Consider the following 22,885-nt stretch of genomic DNA (forward strand, 5'->3'; position numbering starts at 1 on the left):
TTTTTTTTTCATTTAAAATATATAAGACATTTCAAATATAAATGGGAAGCTGAAATATGCATTATTATAAAATGCTAATAGAATTATAAATGATTTATCCTAAAATGAACCACAGCCAACACTTATATATTCAATAGTTTTATTTGTCGTTCCAATTTCTTTGTCCACATCATTGAGATTGAAGTGATTTTACATAAGGAGTTTTACCAGGGCAGAAAGTTGAACCGTTTTATGAAGAACTGACTCATTTGTTTTATAATACACCATAGTACAACTATGTACCAGTAAAAATATGACGCCAACCTGAGCTACAAGCAGAGAGTGAAAACAAGAGGACATTTTTGGACAAGTGAGAGCGTGTTTGACACTTGAAAGCACTGGTTTGGATGAACCTACAGCAGTACTAGCAGTACAAGTAAATGTTTATATATTAAGGAGTTAACTTATGATTAGTGGAGTGGAGTGAAGCATTTTGAGTTACAATCAACAAGTGTACAGTGCTTTTATACGTTTATAAGCAGAGCTGCACAATATTTAGTACAGCTGCAAGAGGATCATTTTTAAATAAACAATAACAAAACCAAAGAGTGTTTTGTCTTGGCATTTAAGCAGAAAAGGAAGTACTTTTGTGTGAATTAGAATTCATTGTCATTTGTTCTCAGTGACATTAGATTATGGTAAACTATATTAATGTTTTGGGTTGACAGGAGAAATTATTTGTGTATTATTTAGCTGTTATACGTTTACTTTAGTGTTCATTAGCTAATGTATAGTTACCTTTACTTTTATTGGAGTGTTTTAGCAGTTGTATATTTATTTACCTTTGAGTTTTTAGCAGTTGTGTCTTTACTTCAACACAAGTAACACAAGTGTGTGTACTTGTTGCATCGTTTCCCAGGACTTTTTTTCCTGTGCTGCCAATCATTACATCATAAAATCTAATTTTATTGAAATGGTTTCCTGTGAGAGACATTTGAAACACTGTAAACCAATCAAAATGTGACTTTTTATGTCCCAATTTTTAGCACCTAATGTAAAAAATAATTGGTGTTTAGGATTTAACTATTGTATGTAATGTTTTTTATCCACAGCCCATCACATGAAAACCCAACACTCTCACAGGAGCATGTTATGTCTGCTGTATTATGACTTGAGAAAACAGTTGGAATCAAAACTTAGGCGTTGTTTCTTAACATTGTGCAGCCCTAGAAGTAACAAGTACAATTCCAAACTTAATTTAAACTGTGTTGAGGCAGACGTTGCCCAAAATCAGCCATCCCTTCATGTCTTAACTAAAAAGTGCAACAACAAAAAAGAAAAAAATGGCTTCAGAAGAAACAGTAAATAACAAAAATATATACATAAACATATGTAATTCAATAACTGATTTATATTGACAATATAAGAAAAGAAAGAAGAATTAAGATGGGATGCTAAAGTTAGTCAACATCTCGTCACATTACAGGGCCAGAGTTCCCACTAATCACGTTTACAATACAGCGCCATCTTGTGTTCAACATCGGCCATTACAAGGAGGAAGACCACACTAAAGCCATGTATATTACGAGGCCTTTTTGTCTCCTCTTGTGTGATTCTTTGGGTACTTGACGTGTGGAAAGTGTAAATAAGGAATAAGTTTGAGTTCCATTGACGGTTGCTGTGGCTGTGGTGGAATGGCTGAAGGAGGAAGACCAGTAGGGGGCGCTGTTCCCCCGGGAGTAAAGGTGCAGTAGACCGTCGACAGCAAACAGGGTCCGGGGCTTTTAACAGCTGCAACTTTCCGCTGGAGGTTTGGCTCTGTCGTTGCCCAGCTGGATCTGATCTGGGAATTCGTTGTACACCGACATGTCCGTTTCCTACGAGACAAACCCGTTTGTTAGTGAATCATCTCCGCGTTCTCTACTCTCACAACAACCGCCATGGCATCGTGGCTTTGTCTGGACAGTTTCCCCAAAATGTTTTCGTATTAGTCATTTTTTGCTCACTACGTGTAATATTATACAATGTCATACAGTTTTGCTGTAGCGCTTACTTGAGAACAGCTTTGGCTTCTCTTTTGGCTTTTCTTTGCCCACCTCTGCATTTAACCAATCACAACGAAGTCTGAACTCTTAAGCTTGGATAATTCTCCACAAAGTCACACATCTTCTCTTGGTGGCGAAAAGCTGGTCCATGATTATACAATGACATGACTTCTGATGGAATGGAACTCATACCCCTATGCCCCGCCCCCAAGTGTTGAATACAAAAGGTGTGTGGCGTCGTACTTGTTTGAGGGCGTTGCGTGCGATGGTCTGGAATGCTTGTTCTACGTTGATGGCTTCTTTGGCGCTGGTCTCAAAGTACGGGATGTTGTTCTTACTCTGACACCAGGCCTGGGCGCGTTTGGTGGTCACCTGGACGTCCACAAGGGGCAGCAGAGTTGGGAAAGTGCATTAGGAACAGGGACAAGTAAGTAGTAGTACTGTCAAACTACGTAGTACTATTACATTGACTTTGGTGATGTGACGGATGAGTGCTCAAAAATGTAACTTTCCAAAAAACAACAACAACAATAAAACATCAAGGAGTAAATGAGGAAACTAAAAAGGTACAATTTCTATTCAAATGAACTGGTTCTACATCTCACGCTTTTCAACTCACCGTGATTTGATTTAAAACTGAAAGGTTTACGAGACAAAATGAACATGTGTTATACAGAGGTCAGTAAATACTAAATAAAAGGCATTATTTGCATAAAACGGTATAGTTAAAATGAGTCAACAAGGCAGTTTGTGGTTATTAAGTTTTAACATTGGACATTTCCTGTGTATTTTGAGAAAAGTCTTGATCTAAATCTGGAAGAGAGAAAGACCACACAACCAGGACTAAACCGGGGACTACTCCAGATCTCAACCGGGGACTACTCCAGATCTCAACCGGGGACTACTCCAGATCTCAACCGGGGACTACTCCAGATCTCAACCGGGGACTACTCCAGATCTAAACCGGGGACTATTCCAGATCTAAACCGGGGACTACTCCAGATCTAAACCGGGGACTACTCCAGATCTAAACCGGGGACTACTCCAGATCTAAACCAGGGACTACTCCAGATCTAAACCAGGACTACTCCAGATCTAAACCAGGACTACTCCAGATCCAAACCAGGACTACTCCAGATCTAAACCAGGACTACTCCAGATCTAAACCAGGACTACTCCAGATCTAAACCAGGACTACTCCAGATCTAAACCAGGACTACTCCAGATCTAAACCAGGACTACTCCAGATCCAAACCAGGACTACTCCAGATCCAAACCAGGACTACTCCAGATCTAAACCAGGACTACTCCAGATCTAAACCAGGACTACTCCAGATCTAAACCAGGACTACTCCAGATCTAAACCAGGACTACTCCAGATCTAAACCAGGACTACTCCAGATCTAAACCAGGACTACTCCAGATCTAAACCAGGACTACTCCAGATCTAAACCAGGACTACTCCAGATCTAAACCAGGACTACTCCAGATCTAAACCAGGACTACTCCAGATCTAAACCAGGACTACTCCAGATCTGTTTATAATAGTTCTAAACAAGGACAAACCCAAAGATGTTGATTAAACCGACTCTAAATGAAGCACATTTTGGAACTCGAAGTGGAATCCAAACGTTTAAATAGAAGTGAGTAAGAGCCCTTTGTTCTCACCTGTCTGTTCTCCAGGTCGATCTTGTTGCCTAGCACCACAAAGGGGAAGTTCTCGGGGTCTCGAGGACTGGCCTGGATCAGGAACTCGTCCCTCCAGGAGTCCAGGGTCTTAAAGGTGTTTGGGGCGGTCACATCAAAGACCAGCACGCAGCAGTCGGCCCCGCGATAGAAGGCCACGCCCAGAGACTGGAAGCGCTCCTGCCCCGCCGTGTCCCAGATCTGCACCAGGAAGAGGGTCCGTCATGCTCCAGCACTTAACACAATGCATCCATGTCCAATCTTACTTTGGAGTGCATTATAATGCGTGTCGCTACTATAATCATGTTCTACAATGTCCACGCAGTTACCATGAAACCTGATGTTCGTCTGGGCGGAGCTCGTTTCCACGAGAGGAAATCAGACATCAAAGATTACCGAGTGTCACAAAGAGTCCATTTGTTTGCGCTCCAAAGGGTTCAGAAAGTGAGGGTCATTTTAGTCATGCGGGTTGGGCTAAATCAGCCGCAATGAGAAGGATGATATATTTAACAAAAGCATTTCTTTTTTTACCTGCATTGTGACAAGCCGGTCGTCCACCATCACTTCCTTAGTGAGGAAGTCAGCTCCTATTGTGGCTTTGTACTGGTTACTGAACTTTTTATTCACATACTGGTTCATGAGAGAGGTCTTCCCCACACTGAAGACAAACAAAATAATAAAAATACATATGAATAAAACAAAATATGGCTCTTAATGTAATATTTCATTTCAATTAGGGCATTTTTTGCGACAAAATAAGAGTAACTGGCATGAACCGTCTTCAGAAATGATCGTCAGTACAGTTTTGTTGTGCTGGACCTCGCTGTTTTTAAGGCTCATCTCCTTCTGTCAAATCAGAAGGCTACAGTGTTGAGCCACAACAATCTTTACACTAACATTTGATATGGCGAGTCAAAGCAAACTCAAATCAAACCCATGTAATCCCTCCTCCTCCTCACACCTCCCTCGTTTCTCCAGGCTGAACTCTGAACAGACGAGTGACTTACCCAGAATCCCCCAGAATGATGACTTTCAGCAGCACCTTCTTCCTCGACGACATTTTCTCAGAGCTGTAATGACAGACAGACATTTTTTAATCAAAACGCACAATGAGCCAAGGCAACAATAATAAATCAAGCAGCGTTTCAGGTGGTGTTTGTCTGGCAGATGGTTCACTCTGAGGCAGAAGTGCAGCTCGTCACTTCAAATACCGATCATTCCAGTCATGTGCAAATCATGAGGACCACATCAGTCTTGCCTACGAAGCCACAGAAATACAGAAATGTCAAATATTGAGAGTTGTTTTGTGACTGATCCATGATGCATGTTTGAGTAATCCTGTATTGTCCCAAGTTTAAGGCTTGAGTGCTGAGAAATGTTCAGTTTTCACCTACCCCCTATCCCCGTCCCCTTCTTGAAATGTGGGAATACCGGCGTTTTACATTCAGACTCCGGATCATGTTGATGTTAGCGACAGTAAAATGCATGGATGAAGAGGCGGAGCCAGTCAGTTCTATTATGAAGGCGTTTTAGATCAATAATGAAGTTTATGACCAACAAATATAATGATCTATGGACATTAGTTTAATACCACAAACACCCCAAAATCCTGACCCCTACAGTTTATGGCATGTCCTCCCTTCTCTCATCCCCCGTTTCACACTTTCCTCTCCCGTCTAAAAAAAAAAAAAAAAAAGTCTGGCCAGTCAAACGGAAGGACACGTTAAAGCAGTAGTCAAAATGTCACGTTTTAAAAATATATTAAAACATTCAGTCAAGAAGAGGACTTAATAGACTGAAATATGGACATTTACCCTGTTAAATACAACAAACTCAACTAAAAGAAACAAACTAAACAACTAAATGCCATAAACTAAACAACTAAATGCCACAAACTATCAGAAGAGTGTTTTGCACATATCTTTGTACAAATTTGTTTTAATCAATCCAAAACAGACTCCCAGCTCTAGACTATAATTTGCTTTACCCAATGAGAGTGGAACGTGCTTTATGTTCAGAAGGTTCCGGTCAATGGAGCTTTTCTGCACATTAACCGTGTCAGTTCTTCCTGTTTGTGTGGCTTTCACAGCCGAGTTGTGAAAGAGCTGGTGAAATAAGGACAGAAAGACTTTATCTTATCCAAACTCAAATAATCCTGGTTTCTTTTCAGGGAACTTAACTTGCTTGACAATATTTCACAAAAGGATATTACAAATGACCTACACACTAAACACTAAATATAAAGAACATATTACAACTGCTGCTATTGATGATACACAATTAAAAATGTGCTGATCATTTCATTTCGTGAAAGTGTTACATACGTATATATGTGAGTGACTTTGGGCTACAACAAAGAATACAAAAATAATTGAATATTCAAGGACAAAGACGACATTTTTCTCTTGAAGGTGCACTAGAAATAACTAACAAGTCGACGAGAAGATAAACATTTCTGAGCAAAACATATTCGTCACGTCCTTGTTGAAGGCAGTCGATTGTGGACGTTGATATTAGTTCTGAATGAGTCCAAAAGATTCAAAAAGAAATGTATTACGGTAATAAAGAAACGCGCCACCTGCCGCCCGGATCATTCGTTCATCCGATCATTTGCTGTAAGTCCTTCCTGCTCTTCTCCTCCATTTCAAACTAGGCTATTCTGTCCAGCATATGGGTTAGCACTTGTTTTTTTCCACAGCATTATATAGTTTGCACAAGGCATTCAATTATACAAACAAAGCCCTTTGCAATTTGACAAGGACGAGATTTTATTTGCCATTTTGGATTCAATTGTGCTTCATAGTGAGGCCCTAGCTCAGGGTAAGAACATCGGGTCTGGACTCTGCACCACTGACACTTGCCCATCCATTTCCTGTCGGTAAAACACAAATACTTGAGTTACAAGTGAGGCCTGCAGGTATGAAGAGCGCGCGCTTGACTTCTGTCCCACTGTGGGGCCGTCCAGGACAAACCACAAAGTTTGACGAGGCTCAACCTTTGACAGCAGCAGAACTGCAGACAATAAAGTGTAATGTGCTGATAATGTGGATCTAATCTAAAAGAGACTGCTGCACATTTTAAAGCGACAGCACAACATCCCACTTTGAAGGAAGGTGGAATAAACACTGAAAAATGTATATTATCCATATTATTTGCTATATGTAAAATGAGAATATAGAGAATTGTATATAATAAAAAACGTTTGTAAAAGGCTGCAAAAAGAGAAGTTTGAAACAGAAAATAAAACAAACTCCTAGTGTAAGCTCAATCAAGACATTTACAGGAAGTGGCCATGATGTTATCGAACAAGTGGAGCAACAAGTCGATTGATATCTTTTTAATCAGTCGACTAATTCCTTTATTGGTTTATTATAAAAAAGGACTAAAGTAACCTGTAGAAGCGAGACGGCGTGGAATACATTTGGAGTATTTCTAGATCTTCATATCCCGTTTGACATACACATATGCCATTTACAAGTACTACATAGTTGTTTTTGCGTGATACTACTGTGAGCGTGTGGTCTTATGAGAGCAGTGTGGGTCAGATCACAGAGATGCTTCACACTTTAGAGTTTTCCTTCAGTCAACTGTGCCACGCTCGAGCTGGGTGATACGGCATTACATTCAAAACTCCCGTCAATATGTAACGGTGACATCTATAATATTTGCAAAACCGGTTAAGGGATACACAAATATTAGGTTCTTTTAAAAAAAGATAAGATAAGAATCCTTTAATATCCACACAAGGGGAAATTTTGTTGTTACAACGCAGTAGAACAGGAGGAAAGGACAGATTATAGGAAGTTTCAAAAACACTTAATAGAACTCTTATGAATAAAAAACAAAAAAATCTTATGAACAAAAACTCCTCTCCTATCTTAATAGGGAATAGAGGGGGGGAAACAAAATAATAGATAAAAAGAAAAAGATAAAAAGATAAAATAATGATAATAGAATAAAATAAAAAATAAAATAAAGTAAAATTAGCTAGCACAAGACTAGGTAATACTATTAGCAGGTAAGTAAACTGAATAAAAACAAAATAGAACTCTCTTATTTACAGGTATTGCACATGGTTGATTCAGTATTGCACATGAATATGATGGTATTGCACATGGTTACATCAGTATTGCACATGTTCAGGGCTAGCAGTGTTTGTTGTAGAGTCTGGCAAAAAAACTATATAGCTGCGATATTTGACCTAATTGATACATTCCTGCAATATAATAGACACAAGACAAAAATAATTAACGGTGGCAGCTAGAATATTTGCAATAATTTGTTTACGGATATTTCAGTGATAGTTAAGAGTTAATTCTTAGTGTTTTTAGGCTGTGCAGATCCTCCACTGTCAAGGTTAATGAGTCTCTAGATGTTAACACTCGTATTTAGCTGGACTCTGCGTCTTGCTCCCTTCGCAGCGGCACGGAAAAGCTACGGCAGTGCAATTATATCACGGTATAACAAATGTAATATTGCCACGAAGCCAAATGGTAATATATTATGAAAGGCACGGCCCAGGCCCAGTCCTCACAGCCTGCTTTGGTCATGATTAGTGTTTTAGCCTCTGCAGGATCAGTCTGTATCTAGGTGTTAGCGTTTGCAATTAGCTGCAAACTCTGTCTTCAATAAAGAAAAATAAAAGTCAACTACAACCTTAACTACAGTCATTGGGCTATATTAAAGTGCCCACCAGAGAAACTGCAGCTATTGTGCATGTTCCTTTTTACACCTCACTGCACTGTAAGAGCTCACAGACCATCAGGCAAAACCAAGACAGGTTTAGAATTACCAATGAGTAACATGACACAGGAAATGCAGTTGCAACATTGGGTTAGAAATGTCACCAAATTCTGAAGCTGTCCTTTAGCTAAAACATGATTTAGTTCAGGAGAGTGCAGCCATGTTTTTATATTATAATTAACATAAGAAGAAGGAAGAATCTTGGAAGCAGGGCACAGAATGGAAAGAAAAATAAATCTTCTCAAAGCAGGTCATTTCCTCACTGATCCTCCTGTCGAACAACTCTTTAGTGCGACGCTCCGACCATTTGCTGCATGTCGTTTCCCTTATCTTATCCCCATTTCATGTTGCACTGTCCTGTCAAATGAAAATCCTTTAATAAAAAATAATTGCATATTCAATTTAAAAAAACTTGACTCTGGCACATGGAACGACTTGTGATGCTTTCGTTTCACACAGAGCTTGTTTCACGCCGACCTGCAGCAACTAAAGCACAACTGAGGCGCGTTCTAAACTCACGGGTGCGACTGGGAAGAGTTTTGTTGAGTCAAAGAGCACAGGATTTTTAGCTGCAACTCTACAGACATTTTGCAGCATTAGCTCCGTGTGCCGTTCACTTCAGCCTCTGTCGTGGCTCCGTCATAGCGGACTTGTTTCATCCTCGCGGTCCTCTGAGCTCTTTCACAACAAACTCTGCGTCCCAGTCACACTCGTAAGTTTAAAACACACCGTTCTCTCCTCTGTTGTGCTTCGAAACAGCCACCGAGGACCGCAATTATGAAACAGATAGTCCACGATGAAGGGACAACGACACAGAGGCTAAAGAGAACGACACAGGGAGCTAATGCTGTAAAATGACATAATGCAGAGTTACAGCACAAAACACCAGGATCACTGGTCTCACGCAACATCAAACCTTTTTTTTTTAAGGCTACTGTAACTGCTTACAAACAGGTTAAGTGAAATGTTGCCGTTTTGGGGACAAGCGTATGTGAAATTAAGAATAAAATGTGTTATTTTAAGCAGCAAATTTATAATTTATTTTATTACTATAAACTATAATATTTATTTAAAAACATATTTTTGTACTTTTGTTTGTATCTTTTATGAGTCATGGAAGCTCAAATTGGAATAAGTGTTTTGCTTTTTAACACCACCAGAAAGTGTAAGATTCAAACTACAAACTTTTTACCATCACCACTTTATCTTTCGCTCTTCAATTTGTCCATTTATAAAGCCTTTCCTCTTGTTGTATCTTGTCATCAATGTTATACAATCTTCGATAAACTTGTTTAAAGTTCCCAGAACGTTACCTCACTGATCAGACCGGTTGTACAAGTCGTGACAGAACCGAATAATGAGTCACAGTCCTTTGACAGTAGTCACGTGTTTGACCCGTGTCAATGAATTCCCCCAGAAAATGTCTCTAAAATATGTGATCATACCTGGGATTTACAGCACAGATAGAGGCCAAATAGATGAAGTCTTAAATGACAATAAATAAAAAGAAGTTCATGGTAGTAACGATATGTATATTTCAAACTGTAGTTTATTGGGATGCATAATGTAAATCAGAGCAAGTAAATTAGAATCCATTACTTGAAGCACTTGAATCAATGCTTTGTTTTACACCTGTAAACAAGAAATAGAAATCTTATTTATTATGTCGTATTAAATTAGACATGTGATGTTTCTGTTTGCCAAAAGAAACACCACATCCTGATACTGTGCCAACAACATTTACTGCTGTTGACAACATTTGAAACTAAAACTGAGTCATTCCCAACCCAGGGCCAAAGACGCATTTGTATTGTATGTATTATTATTATTATTATTATTATAAAAGGATAACTGCTCTGTAACATGTTTATCCATAAACAATTTCCTTTGTCTTTATAAAACAGATATTGCAGTAGTCAATCAGAGAAATAGCTCGGAGAAAAAGGTTGGGAATAAGTATAAATGTAACTGTACCTTGGGATTTAGTCTGAACACTAGTCAAAACCTCTGTTTACAAAAGAAATATGTAAAATCCCTGTCCACAATGTGTAAGAGGTGGAGGTTGGAAACGTAAACCTGAAGTGACAAAGACCTGCATCCACCGACTCTTTCCTCTGTTGGATCCGACCCAAAGGAGCAACAAATCGGCCTTGTTTGACACGCAGCCCCTTGACAAACTGCTCCAACACTTGTTATACCATCTGCAGCATTTTAGCATCAAATGATTCAAAACCGTGACATGATGTTCCATTCCAGGCGGATAAAAGTCACATGATGCACTTACTGTGAGTCTTGGTCTGGAGACGAGCCACCGCAGGCTAACCCGGGCTAGCTGCTGTGTTCAGGCGGTGTGGAGCGGGCTGAGTTCAAGGCTGGATCACGGGCTCCCGCTGCTTTGGCAAGTCCTGTCACATGCAGTACACGTTAGACCGAAGTATAAGTACAGTGCTAAAGCAAACAGAGGAGGACAAAGCTTCAAATTAAGAGGAAATTTGGCACTTTGTTAGAAAACTGCCAGCCCCCAAGCTGCCCGCTGCTCCTGCGCGTTTTCTTCCTCTTTCACTTCCTCCTCCGGAACATCCCGGCGTCATGACGCCACACGTAAATAACCAGGCCGCGCCCACATGGCAGTGGTAACCATGGCGATCACACAAACAGAACAGGGTATTTTAACTGTTTATTATGCATTATCTTTATACAATGTCAGAAACAAATATGAATTTGTTCTGTTGAGTGTTTGCACGGCACATTATTCATGAAGTCAGTTGTAGGCACATGAACAAGAAGACGAATACAACAAATAAATAAAACACATGGTTTTCAATTGAAATAAATGTCTGGCTGGTTACATAATATAGCTTCACCCAAAAGTGGGTTCAGCAACAGAACCTTGTGGTACTTCATCAGTAATGTTATTACCTCTTATATATCTGAAGGCATGTACTCTACTGTTTCTGTAAAAAACAATTCTTTGGGATTAGAATCCTCTGCTCAATTTAATTTGATTCCGCACTTGAGGCCAAGCATTTTCCTTTCTCTTTGTTGCCTGACCTGCTAAGAATACAAACTAACAACAAATTACACATCACCAATGTAATTCATAAACTAAAACACAGGTTGGTAAATAGGTTCTTGTCTTGTAGGTCAGGAAAACAAAATCATGAAAGTATGGTTATTAATGTACATATTCATAATATATCAAATACTAAACTATAAATGTAATTTGAGAAAATTCTGCTGTCCTGTACTTGTTTTTTATAGCCCATGTAATGATAATGGATGTGCGCATAAAGTATTTTTCCTCCACTAGAGGGCAGGGTAGTGCAACGTTATTGAAGAAACAATCACAGCCAGTTCTGTTCACAGTTGAGAGGAGCACTTCAGTGAAAGGTCAAAGACAGGTGAGAGATATCCTGGTAATGAACAGAATACATTTCCCTCAACACTTTGAACGCAAAAGGACGTCAAGCCAATCAGCAGATAACACAACCAACTTCAAACATAAATGTGAAGGAATATGGAATTCACACATTACATTCATTCTACTTATAGATGACAGTACAGTATGGCACTTTTTATTCCACTAATCGACCAAAAATACATGTACCGGTATTATTGAGCTGACATAATTTGCTATTTGATTTGATTTTGTCTTAAAAATGTATTACCCTTTTAATTTCCTGAACATAAACAATACAGATACATACAGGTATGTAATTTAGTTTGTTAGTTAGGAAGTTGGTCAAGTTGGAACGATTTTGATGGCAGAAAATACATTTAATCTATTTGAATGAAAGATTTCACTGCTTTGTTTATGGTGTCAACAATCGCGACACAAAATCACTATTCCACCTCAAAATATTCTCAACTCTGAATAACAAAAACATGTTTCACAGCGGACTTGTCACGTCCACTTTCTGTCCAGTCTAAGTTCAGGCACTAAGTCCCTGTTGGGGCAGATTGTTTGCACACCTTGTTAGTGGAAGTGTGCCTGTGCCGTTTCCTGATACCTGGAATAACTCTGCTGTTTATGGAAGAATTCCTGCCTTCTCCCTCCTATTGAGCACTCCAATTTTATGACCTCTTTGTAAACACAAACACTGTGAGACAAAAGGAGGTGAGACACAGGACAAGGCCAGAGAAGATGGAGGACCATCTTAAACAGCAACAAGTATCCAGGTCAAAGTGTGGGTTTATGAGAGTTAATGGTTTGGGAATGCAAGAAATGTGTAAATGAACATACTAAATTATATCCAAATAAGTCTACAAACCAACAGAAGGGCAGCCTGTGGCACACTGTTCACCTCTGATTGTGGAGAGCGCACAGGGAGATGCACTGATTGTGAGCGTCAGGGGGTGGGTGCATTAGTCCGTGTCAGACAGAAAAGAGCCGCACTTATCTAGGAATCTGAGCCAAAGGACCCTCACAGCAGACAGTGAGCAGCCGACAGAGGACCAGCACATGACCTGGGACAAGGCACTACCTCAGACTGGACAAGGACAAGCTTTAGACACACACCCACTTCTGTGGAACATGCTTTAATACACAAAGGACGCACCGGTTATTGCAGTAACGTCAACTCTGAGGATCAAGTGACTCTTTCTGTTGTATCTATGGTGCTCTTTGGAACATGTGGGATGCTCCCGCTCATGTCTCTGCTGGTTGGAGCCCTGATGCCCGCTCAGACCTCTCCAGCCTGCACTCAGCCTTCCTGCAGAGAGGCTCTGGTGGCTGCTCTGGGCCCAGGGCCCTGTTTGGGTCAGCCCGGGACAGGCAGCTGCAGGACGCTCCAGTCAGACGCACCACGGAGGATGGAGCAGAGGCAGGACATCAGCCAGGCTCAGACTAAGGTGAGTGACCCATGCAACAGCTTTTGAAATAATATAACATGTCTTCAATTGAAGCATAATAAAATGCAACATTATACTAAACACCCATAAAGACAGTAAGTCACTTCAGTAAGAGATCATCTTACAGCGGTCACAGACTGTTTATTCACATGTGAAGCTCAGAATGAGCTCTGGCACGGGATACGGGTCTTCTCTCCAGGGACAGTGGTGCTAAACTTGGCACCGCCTCCACGTCCTGGAGCGGTGGCAGTTGACAATCAAAGATGGGATAAAATTAGGTCCGTTTTAAAAATGTCCCCATCATATGGTTGTAATGAGCTCATAGTGAACATGTGTGTCATTATTACACCGGCTGATGTAAGTGTGAGAGACTTTGACTAGTGTCCACCTGACATCATGTTCATCCAACAGCTCCAGAGTTTAGGGATTTGTCCCCTTTACCAACTTCAACTTGCTCAAACATTCCCATGAGACTGTGGTGCTTTGTGTTTGCAGACGGGAGTTAAAGAGCGATTGGTTCAGCTACAGCGCTGCATGCACTCTGTTCAGGAAACTGGGGGCCCCTGGAGCCAGGAAAACTCTCTGGGGGCAATTCTGTCGCTGATGGCCGCAGTGTTGACAGAATGTGACCTTCACTGTCACAGCCAGGCACTGGGGGCCATGGCCAAGAGACTGGGTAAGAGCTCACACAAAGTCAAGAGAATAAAGAATAAATCTAAGCTGCTTTATAGTCCTTGAAAGGAAACTGGTTTGCATTGACAGAAAGCCAAAATACTCTAAAGACAGGACAGGAAAAATAATATAGTGTATATTTTCAGAGTCATTTTGCATTCTAACAGAGAGCGCAGCAGTGGGACGAGAAGGAGAGAAGGACCTGCTCCTTCTTCTGCAGAGCATCACACAGAACACTTCCACAGGTAGCCTCACATCACTCACGTATTACACTGTTAACCTCCATCACAGTCAAACCGACCTCTGTGAGTGACAGTGGAGTCTCTCGTTTGTGCCTAAGTCCCTCCTTTAGAGCGGCTGCATCCCAAAGACTGCGCAGAGATTTACAGTCTCGGGATCAAAGAGAACGGGATCTACACCATCCAGCCTGACCTGCATGGCCCAGCTCTCGAGGTATTTCTGACCCATCACACTCATAAAACACACGCTGCTCCTCTGCTTTTAGTCAGGCCCGTGCTATCTCTGGACTTGATAATTTGTTTTGTCTCAGGCTAAATGCGACATGGAGGCGGCGGGAGGCGGGTGGACATTGATCCAAGCCCGTCACGATGGGTCGGTGGACTTCAACAGGACGTGGCAGGAGTATCGCGAGGGTTTTGGGAGCCCGCTGGGGGAGCACTGGCTGGGGAACGGAGCCCTTCACGCCCTCACAGCCACGGGACAACACCAGTTACGCATTGAGCTGGAGGACTGGCATCAACAGAAGAGACAGGCCACGTACAGCAACTTCAAAGTGGCTTCAGAGGCACAGAGGTGGGACACTGAAAAGATGTGTGTAAATACAAGTGTTCAAGATCTTCGTCCCTCGGGGGATATTGTTTCCAACAGGACACATAAATAAATTATATCAACAGCAATAGAGTAAAACAAATAATTACAAATGCACTTCAATAAATTATTTACAACGCCAATGACAACAAGAATTAAAGAGTCAGTTGGTTGGTTGGTTGGTTGGTTGGTTGGTTGGTTGATTATTAAGGTTGTTAAGAGCAATTTGGCACATTTCTTTATATTATATCGGTCCACATTGGTCATACAATAATCCATAGTTTACTTTTAATGCCCAGACCAATCTAAAAACTTTACAAAGAGTGATATGGAGCTCAACAGTCCCGTTCACTTCAAAGCTCCAGCTGTAGTTCCACAAGTTAATTTCCCATTCATTTTTCCCATAGTAAGAACTTCAATTATTAAGAGTTTAAAGCAGGGCAATTCAACATAAGGCCCAGGGGCCAAATCAGGCCCTTCAAGTGATTTAATCCGGCTCACAACAATCTTCTTCAAATATCTATATATATTTTTTCTAAACTGGTTTAATTTAGACCTGGTTTGGTCTTGGTTTAGTCCTTGTTTGATTCTGGTTCAGTTCTGGATAGGCAGTTTTGCAAATCGATGTTGCTAAAACATTTTTGTGTTATTTTTCACAAAAATTTAATCAGTAGTTATTTTATTGTATTAACTCAGCTTATTGAAACAATGTTGGGGATATTTTGTGCAACTCAAATGTTGTTACAGTGTCATGTCGTGTTGTGCAAACCTGGCCCTAGGGAAAATTAAGTTGAATAGTCCTGGTTTAAAGGCACGACAGAGGATTACCAGTTATGTTGTAGTCAATAATGTTTCTCACGCGGGTGTTTTGAGTCCAAAAAACACATTTAAAATTGTATCTAAGTGAAAATGTATTGGAAATTCACTTCCTGAACCAAGTGGTGGATTGTGGCCATCAGTTAATCTCATGAAAGCTTAAAAACTGCAAAAGCAAGTTGGTCCCAGGCCAGAAAAGCATTGCAAAAAGCTCCATTGTTTTCAGGCAAGGCTCTTTCTACAGGTTTCGTCTGACAGTGAAGGAGTACTCTGGCGATGCTGGGAACGCTCTGAGCTACAGCAAACGCTACAACCACGACGGCAGGTCCTTCAGCACCACCGACAGAGACCACGACCGGTACGCCGCTGGGAACTGCGGCCAGTACTACGGAGCGGGCTGGTGGTTTGACGCCTGTTTAGCTGCAAACCTCAATGGACACTACTACAGTGGGCGCTATAGCGGAGTGACTAATGGGATCTACTGGGGCACATGGTACATACTGACGGACGGCCGGACTGGACAGCGCTATTCTTTTAAAAGAGTCGAGATGAAGACAAGACCCAAGACCTTCCCAGGACTGGCATGAGGATGGGTTAAATAGGTGTTAGATGAAAAAAGCACTGGTTGTACGGTTTAAAAATGGCAGCTATGACAATCAAGGACTACACTAAGGAATTAAATATATACATGGCCATATCATCTATGATTTTCTTATACACATATAGTTCCTTTATCTGTGAATTGGACCTTACTGACTGTACCTGTAAACAGTATAATCAATTGGCTCATGTGATGATTATTGTCTCTGATTGCATATTTTATTTTCTGATTCAGCAATGTATATCCAAAAGCAATGCAGTGGTCACTTGATCGGTGTCTATTTTGGAGCTGGACATAAAACTCCAATTGACAGGAGCCAGTATTCTTTGGACAGAGCAGCCCACAGTTAGTATTGTGTAGCTGGGCTAATTAAGTCTCCTGGTGACGTAAACTCTTTATATAAGTAACAGTATGTAGACAGTAGGCATTACACTAAAGGGATCATCTGTATTCCGGTCACATGACATCATGTGACTACAGCTGAACTGAAGGACACAGTGGTTTGCTGTGGTCAGCATTCTCAAATCACTGCCACACAACTCCAATTCTACCACAGGAAAGTCAGAATTAAACCATTTTACAATGCATCCTGAATACAGATGCCTTGGGTCAGTCGTCATCTTATATTATGTCATAATAAAAATAAAAGAAATAGTATAAATAATAGTATAAAAAGTATAGTATAAAAAAATGTGAACATCCACTGATTCAATGTTGTGGGCTGTTGAGAAGCATTCATGTTTTCAGTGTAAAACATTAAAGTCACAGTGTCGTCCTGTGCACCTCTGTCTCACCTGCTCCCATGGCTCTGACTTCTGTCCACAGACGATTGTATATATTTCATTGTTGTGCCCTAAATTGTAGAATGTTATATTGAGATCCCTCTCAATAAAAAGTTTTAAAGTAAATCTGGAACCTGGTCATGTATTTAAGAGTCAATGATGCACCTGCATTTATCCAAGCAAATCTCCACAAAACTTACTGATTTAAACTACCGGTACATTTCATCATCCACAAATATGCTTTTCAAATTCAAATCTTCATCTACATTTTTAGCTGTATTTAAAATGTTACATGGAGCATCTTATGTACACAGTTGTCAGGGACTACAGATGAAAATTAGCTTGTCTATCTAGGCTCAATATATTTATTGTGCAATTTCAAATTAATTCATTGATTAATAAGATATTCCTAAATGTCCAAAACTGGTACACACAAGTTGACCCTTAAATGCAGTTGCCATCATAAGCCGCAAAATTAAAAGTAAACGTTTTGATAAAATTACAAAAAAACATATTATATTTCAATATGAAGAATTATCCCATGGATATTTTGTTAAAATATGCCAGCATTGGCAAACAAAAAGCAGGCACACATTCACAAGAGCCAATAAAGCAGTGGTAATGAAGGCCAATCAGCCATAGCAGCTATTAAAGAGATCAACTTTCCTTTAGATGATTGGTCTTCCCCACAGGGCTGCTCAGTCTGCCCCCTGGTGGTTCACAGATCAAATACACACAGGTCAAAGAGTTGACAGATTTTACTCGATATCTGGTAGAAAGGTTACGTTAAGTATTCAATATAACATTTCATTAACAATAAATCTGCTAGAGAGACAACACGTTCATATTATTTAGTGCTATAGCATTAAAAAAAAAAGTTCCTCTTATTTGCCTAGACAATACTTTACTTAAAATATATTTTAAATGAAAATATAATTAAAACAAATCAACAGGTGAGTATTGCAGATAAGAGTAGATAAATTTAGACAGAAACAAATTTCAAAATGCATTTGTTTTTGTAAAATGTTCGAATGACCTTCATGAGTCATTTATTAGTCATTAGTCATTTAAGTAATTGAATGTACACAAAACCATATTCATAATTTGATCAATTCAAAAATGTCATGTTTTGGGTTTTAATAATACTGAGTGGTAATTGAGAAGCTGTAATAACAGACGTAAATATATAATCATTTAATGATAGGGTCATAGGATCAAATTGTGCAACGTATACCAACCGTGTGATGTGCAGTGTGAGCATCCATCTGCAGGGTTGACATGTGAGGAACAGAAGGCCACAGTACACACCACAGTATCCTGGCTCACGCTCTGTACCGCCGTGATAGCAGACGCTCAGGGGCACGCTCAGCATCAGTTGCCCCACGGCCGGAAACCCTGGCCGGGCAGCAGTTGGCCCTCTCAGCCCCTGAAACATCAAGCACACGAGTTAAAGGAAGTTCACCACCAGTGTGCACCTCACAAGAGACAGAAAACCATCAACCGCCTCACAACCATCTGTATCTGAAGAGAAAATGTGGCTCGGTTGTTAGAGGCCAAGAGCAACAGTATAAACACGCAACTGGTGTGTGTAAGTCAATATTACATTCTTTCACAAAGTAGAATCTTGATGTAAAGATAAAGGCTTTACATCAAGATTAATTCTCATCTCTAAGGATTTAGAGATGAGAATTAAACCGTTTTCTTTCTAGAAGTCACCATAGTTATAATTTACCTCCATTTAGTCTTCTTCATCCTCTCCACAACACAACAAGTAATGTCATGCCTTCTTTCACTAAACCCATAAATCTCCACTTAGGTCTTTATCTAACAGACAGGTCTAACCTTAGCATCCTTCTTCCCGTTCATTGCCCCCCCTTGACCAAAAGCATCTCGGGGTAATCTGACTTTATCTCCAAAACCTCTCAAGAGCTGTCCCTCTGACATACCCATAATTATATACATCCTCGTCTTGAACGAAGAACCTCAACATCTTGCACTGTTTCCTCTTGCTCCAGCAGAAATGTCCTTCAAATATATCTACAATTGAAAAAGCAGCCACTGTTGAGCAGCAGGGGGCACTGTTGCTTAACAAAAAGATAAATACAGTGTTCGTTGTAGTAAAAAAGAACGGGTTAACAAGATGTAACATTTCATGTCTTACCCATATCCTAACTAACTTAACCTGACTATGAAATATTATATTGTCTATAAACATTTAAACATTTACTAGCACAGGCATTAGTGGAAGGTTGTGTGGCATAGCTGGGTTGGGTACAAAAATTGTGCAAAGGAAACATGTCAAGCATATTTAAATGTATAATTGTCACAACGGTTCATTTTTTTAATAATGCATCGTCTATATTAAATACATGCATACATAATTAAATAAAATCATAGTCAATACTTTTTTAAGCCAATCAATCAGAGTGTATTTAGTAGCTGGGCACTACAATAATTATTTTAAAAAAAAATATTTCTGAAGTTGCAGAGATGTGGGTGAGATGAAGGGGAGTCAGGGGGAGTTTTGCAAATACCGAGCATCTTCTGAGTAAATATCAAAAGACAGTAATTATCTTTTTTAAATTGTTATTGGTTAATTTCAAGATTTGAGACTGTATTGGCGCTGGGATGAAAGTGAAAAGATGTTGGTGAGAAGGGAGCCACAAGTGAATGATTGAATGATATGAATGATTAATTTCAGGAAAACTGAGCCATTCCTAGCCAACTATGGAAAAAGTGGTGAGTAATATTAATTGTAATTGTACATACAGTTTACTGACATGAGACTAGGGGAGAGTGAAGGGTAAGTTGTGAGTTTTTTTGGTTTGCATCTAGGAAACGTCCGTTACGCGGCCTCCACTCTCTGACCACACGGCTGCCTAAACCTCAGCCTCAGCCTGGATGGGCCTAAACCATCCGTTTGAAACCGGAATCACAGAGCACAAGTGTATCCTGATGTGGTGATGGGGAGGTGGAGGGAGGGGGCTCTGTCTATCTACTGTTACATCTTTATCTGCACATAGCAAGAGGTGAGCAGAAGGACACACCACAAACATGTACACTGTGTCTTACTCAGATATTCAGTGTATGCTATTTAGCCTTTATTTAAACCGTTCTGTTTTGGATTATAAATAGAAAGGCCAAACTGATGGAAGATTTATCTACATATTGTAACAGGCCTCAAGGATCATTCTCCACTATTGGAGCATTCACACTAAACACTGAGCACCACAATTACATAGCAAATATATTAAAGAAAAGGGGCCCAAGAACTGAACCTTGTGGGACTCCTTTATAAATTATCAATCTGTTAAAGAAACAAATGTGTAAATGAATTCAATACACACAATATTGTTTTCTACGGTTCATTAACTGTAATATACTGTAGAGAGCACTGACATACTGTATATCCTGTGCATTGTGGTTTCGCTTGTAGGTTAACCATTTTGACTAAGGCTGCAAGACTAAACGCAATTGAAACAAAATCCTATTTGAATGGTCACAATTAGCAAATACTGCTGTTTTTTGATAAGATAAGATAATCCTTTATTGTCCCACATGGGGAAAATAATAATATAACTTCTTATTTCTTCTTACTATATGCAATTCTTGTTTAATAAGAGGTTCATATTATTATCTTCTTTCAAAGGTTAATGCTTCTGAATGTGTTTAAAATGTGAACTTTAACTATAAAATCTTAGATCACAATTATAGTCACAAATATTGCAACTAAATATAACACTTTCATATCTAGATTTAACTACAGATAGGATTCTTTTTACTCAATATTCTATTATATAAATAAATTCAAATGCCATTTCAATACAGCACTGACATCAGCAAAAATGACAAAGGGGAGATCACAAGCTCAGGTAAAGAGATGTGAATGCCGATGAAGCAATCTGTGGCTCTAAAATCAAATCTAATCTGGTTATAGCTCTGACACAAACACACACAACACACATGAAAGAGTTATCACAAGGAGCTCATCATAATCCACAGAAACGTCAGCAAATGTCTCACAATTAAGATCCACAGGGAAGGGGATAAATTAAAACCGTGTTCATTGCTGAATTTTGTAAAGTAACTTCTGATTGGCACTACAAATAGCAAAATATAACTTTTTGTGTGTGCTTTGTTGCATATTAACTAAAAAGAATATCTATCACAAAATGGTTCCTTCTGTTGAAGGACTGGACAGGGATGGGACTAACTAGATTCATTTATAACCTCATAAGTTGTCTGAACAATAAACTGGGAGGCTGAAACGTAAATAATCATATTCAAGTTGGTAACTATAGATTTTAGAAAATATTTCATTCCATTATTCATGGGTTGTATATAAAATCCTACATGCTACAATGTTAGTGGCTCTTTTGCTGTTGAGATCTGCGATAGGCACTGTAAATTCAACAAAAGAGAGTTTGTCCATACATGAAAGGCTTGAGTGGGATTACCAAAATAATATGTAAATGATATGCAGTCCGTTATGCCTCGTGGGTCCCCTCTCTCAATAAGGATGCCTCTTTTCACAAACTGCAAAGATAAGAAACAATAAAGTTGTTTGTACCAACGTAAGTATAGTTTTATAATTCATAGACCAGCAACAACACTTAAAAAAAAAAAAATGACTGCATAGAAAGTATCAGGGAGGAGCTGAGAGAGTTAAGTTGTACTACCTCACTCAGGGAGAAAAACAGGAAACATACGGTAATAGAAATGTAAAGTTGAAAACAGCAATAGAAAACAATAGATAATAGACAATAATTTCTCATAAAACGTTATAGTTGAAGCCAAATATTGCTACAGATGATAAATACTCACACAAGTATTTGCCTCTCATGTAAACAGCAGGATTTACCAAAGACATAATATAGGAGTGATGTCTGTCAGATGAGATGTTTCGACCCTGCTCGACTCTCTTAAAACACAGTTTGATTGACAGGTTGTTAGTGCCGACGAGCTGTAAACATTCTCGACCCACTGCCCGGCTTGAGCCCACCTCTGACCTCAAACAGCCTGTCCCAAGACATTAGCACAGAGGCAACTAAAGGGACGAGTCAGAGTTATTTAAAAACATTTTCAACATACTACAAATGTTCAGATCTTACCCAATACATAGCAATTTTCTAAATGTTTTACAAATGACAGTTGTTCAACGTGACTGTATTTCGATTGACTCGTGCATGTTTGTGTATTTCTGTATTTGTCCTGCATTGAGGTTTCAGATCATATGTTTTCACCTCGCGCTACCTCCACCCACAACTCAGTATTTACTTGCAATTAATGAAAAACTTCAGGCTGCAGGACAATCATCTAAAATGTCGCATTGCCTTTTTCCAAAAATACAAATAAGTAAAGAACAATCCACTGCTTTGCTTTCTACAATGAAATGACACTAAGAGCAGTTCTGCTGTTTTGAACAGAAAGGCCATGGACTCAACAATATTGCTAGGCCTTTAAAGATAAAAAAAAAAAAAGTTTACAATGAATTAAGTGTAAATTAGACACAAAGGGTCAAATGTTTTCTGTGCAGCTCTTTGGAAACTTTTTCATTTATAAAATGTGGAACATAAATAAAGTGAATTGGACTGAATTATGTTCTACAAATGTATAATACAAAGGGTTAGTTTATCAGACATTAAAAAGATGTACAGAAACTTCTCTAAAACCAATGAATATGTTAATCTGTTACTCTTATTGGCTTAATTCTTTAGAAGCAGACTTCTTATTGTTGTTGTTTTTTTTTAAATCTGTGAATTCTGGTTGTGAAATCTGTGATATTTTGATGCAATAACAGTCTTCATCTTTTTCTAAATAAATTATTATCAGCTGGTGAAATTTCCTCTGTTCAGTATTTTCACTTCCTCTCCCAGTAGTAA

At 39.4% G+C, this 22,885-nt stretch overlaps 2 protein-coding genes across 2 annotated transcripts; one reads left to right on the forward strand and one right to left on the reverse strand.

The window, feature by feature from the left end:
• Window positions 1–122: 122 nt before the first annotated feature.
• On the reverse strand, window positions 123–18,390 carry LOC140366054 (ras-related protein rab7-like). The gene is made up of 6 exons (XM_072452714.1): window positions 18,242–18,390; window positions 4,718–4,780; window positions 4,242–4,368; window positions 3,693–3,911; window positions 2,268–2,396; window positions 123–1,856 (listed from the first exon to the last, which is right to left on the reverse strand). Exons 1-6 carry the CDS (start codon window positions 18,373–18,375, stop codon window positions 1,764–1,766), a joined length of 765 nt encoding a protein of 254 aa, XP_072308815.1. The 5' UTR covers window positions 18,376–18,390; the 3' UTR covers window positions 123–1,763.
• Window positions 12,917–16,772, forward strand: LOC140366314 (fibroleukin). The gene is made up of 6 exons (XM_072452981.1): window positions 12,917–13,304; window positions 13,800–13,980; window positions 14,144–14,221; window positions 14,317–14,429; window positions 14,527–14,789; window positions 15,865–16,772. The coding sequence occupies exons 1-6, from the start codon at window positions 13,068–13,070 to the stop codon at window positions 16,205–16,207; spliced, it is 1,215 nt and encodes a 404-aa protein (XP_072309082.1). The 5' UTR covers window positions 12,917–13,067; the 3' UTR covers window positions 16,208–16,772.
• Window positions 18,391–22,885: the final 4,495 nt, after the last annotated feature.

Source organism: Eucyclogobius newberryi, unplaced genomic scaffold, assembly GCF_026437365.1.
Source record: "Eucyclogobius newberryi isolate DKJ021-1_F unplaced genomic scaffold, fEucNew1.0.hap1 SCAF_19, whole genome shotgun sequence".
Lineage (NCBI taxonomy): Eukaryota > Metazoa > Chordata > Actinopteri > Gobiiformes > Gobiidae > Eucyclogobius > Eucyclogobius newberryi.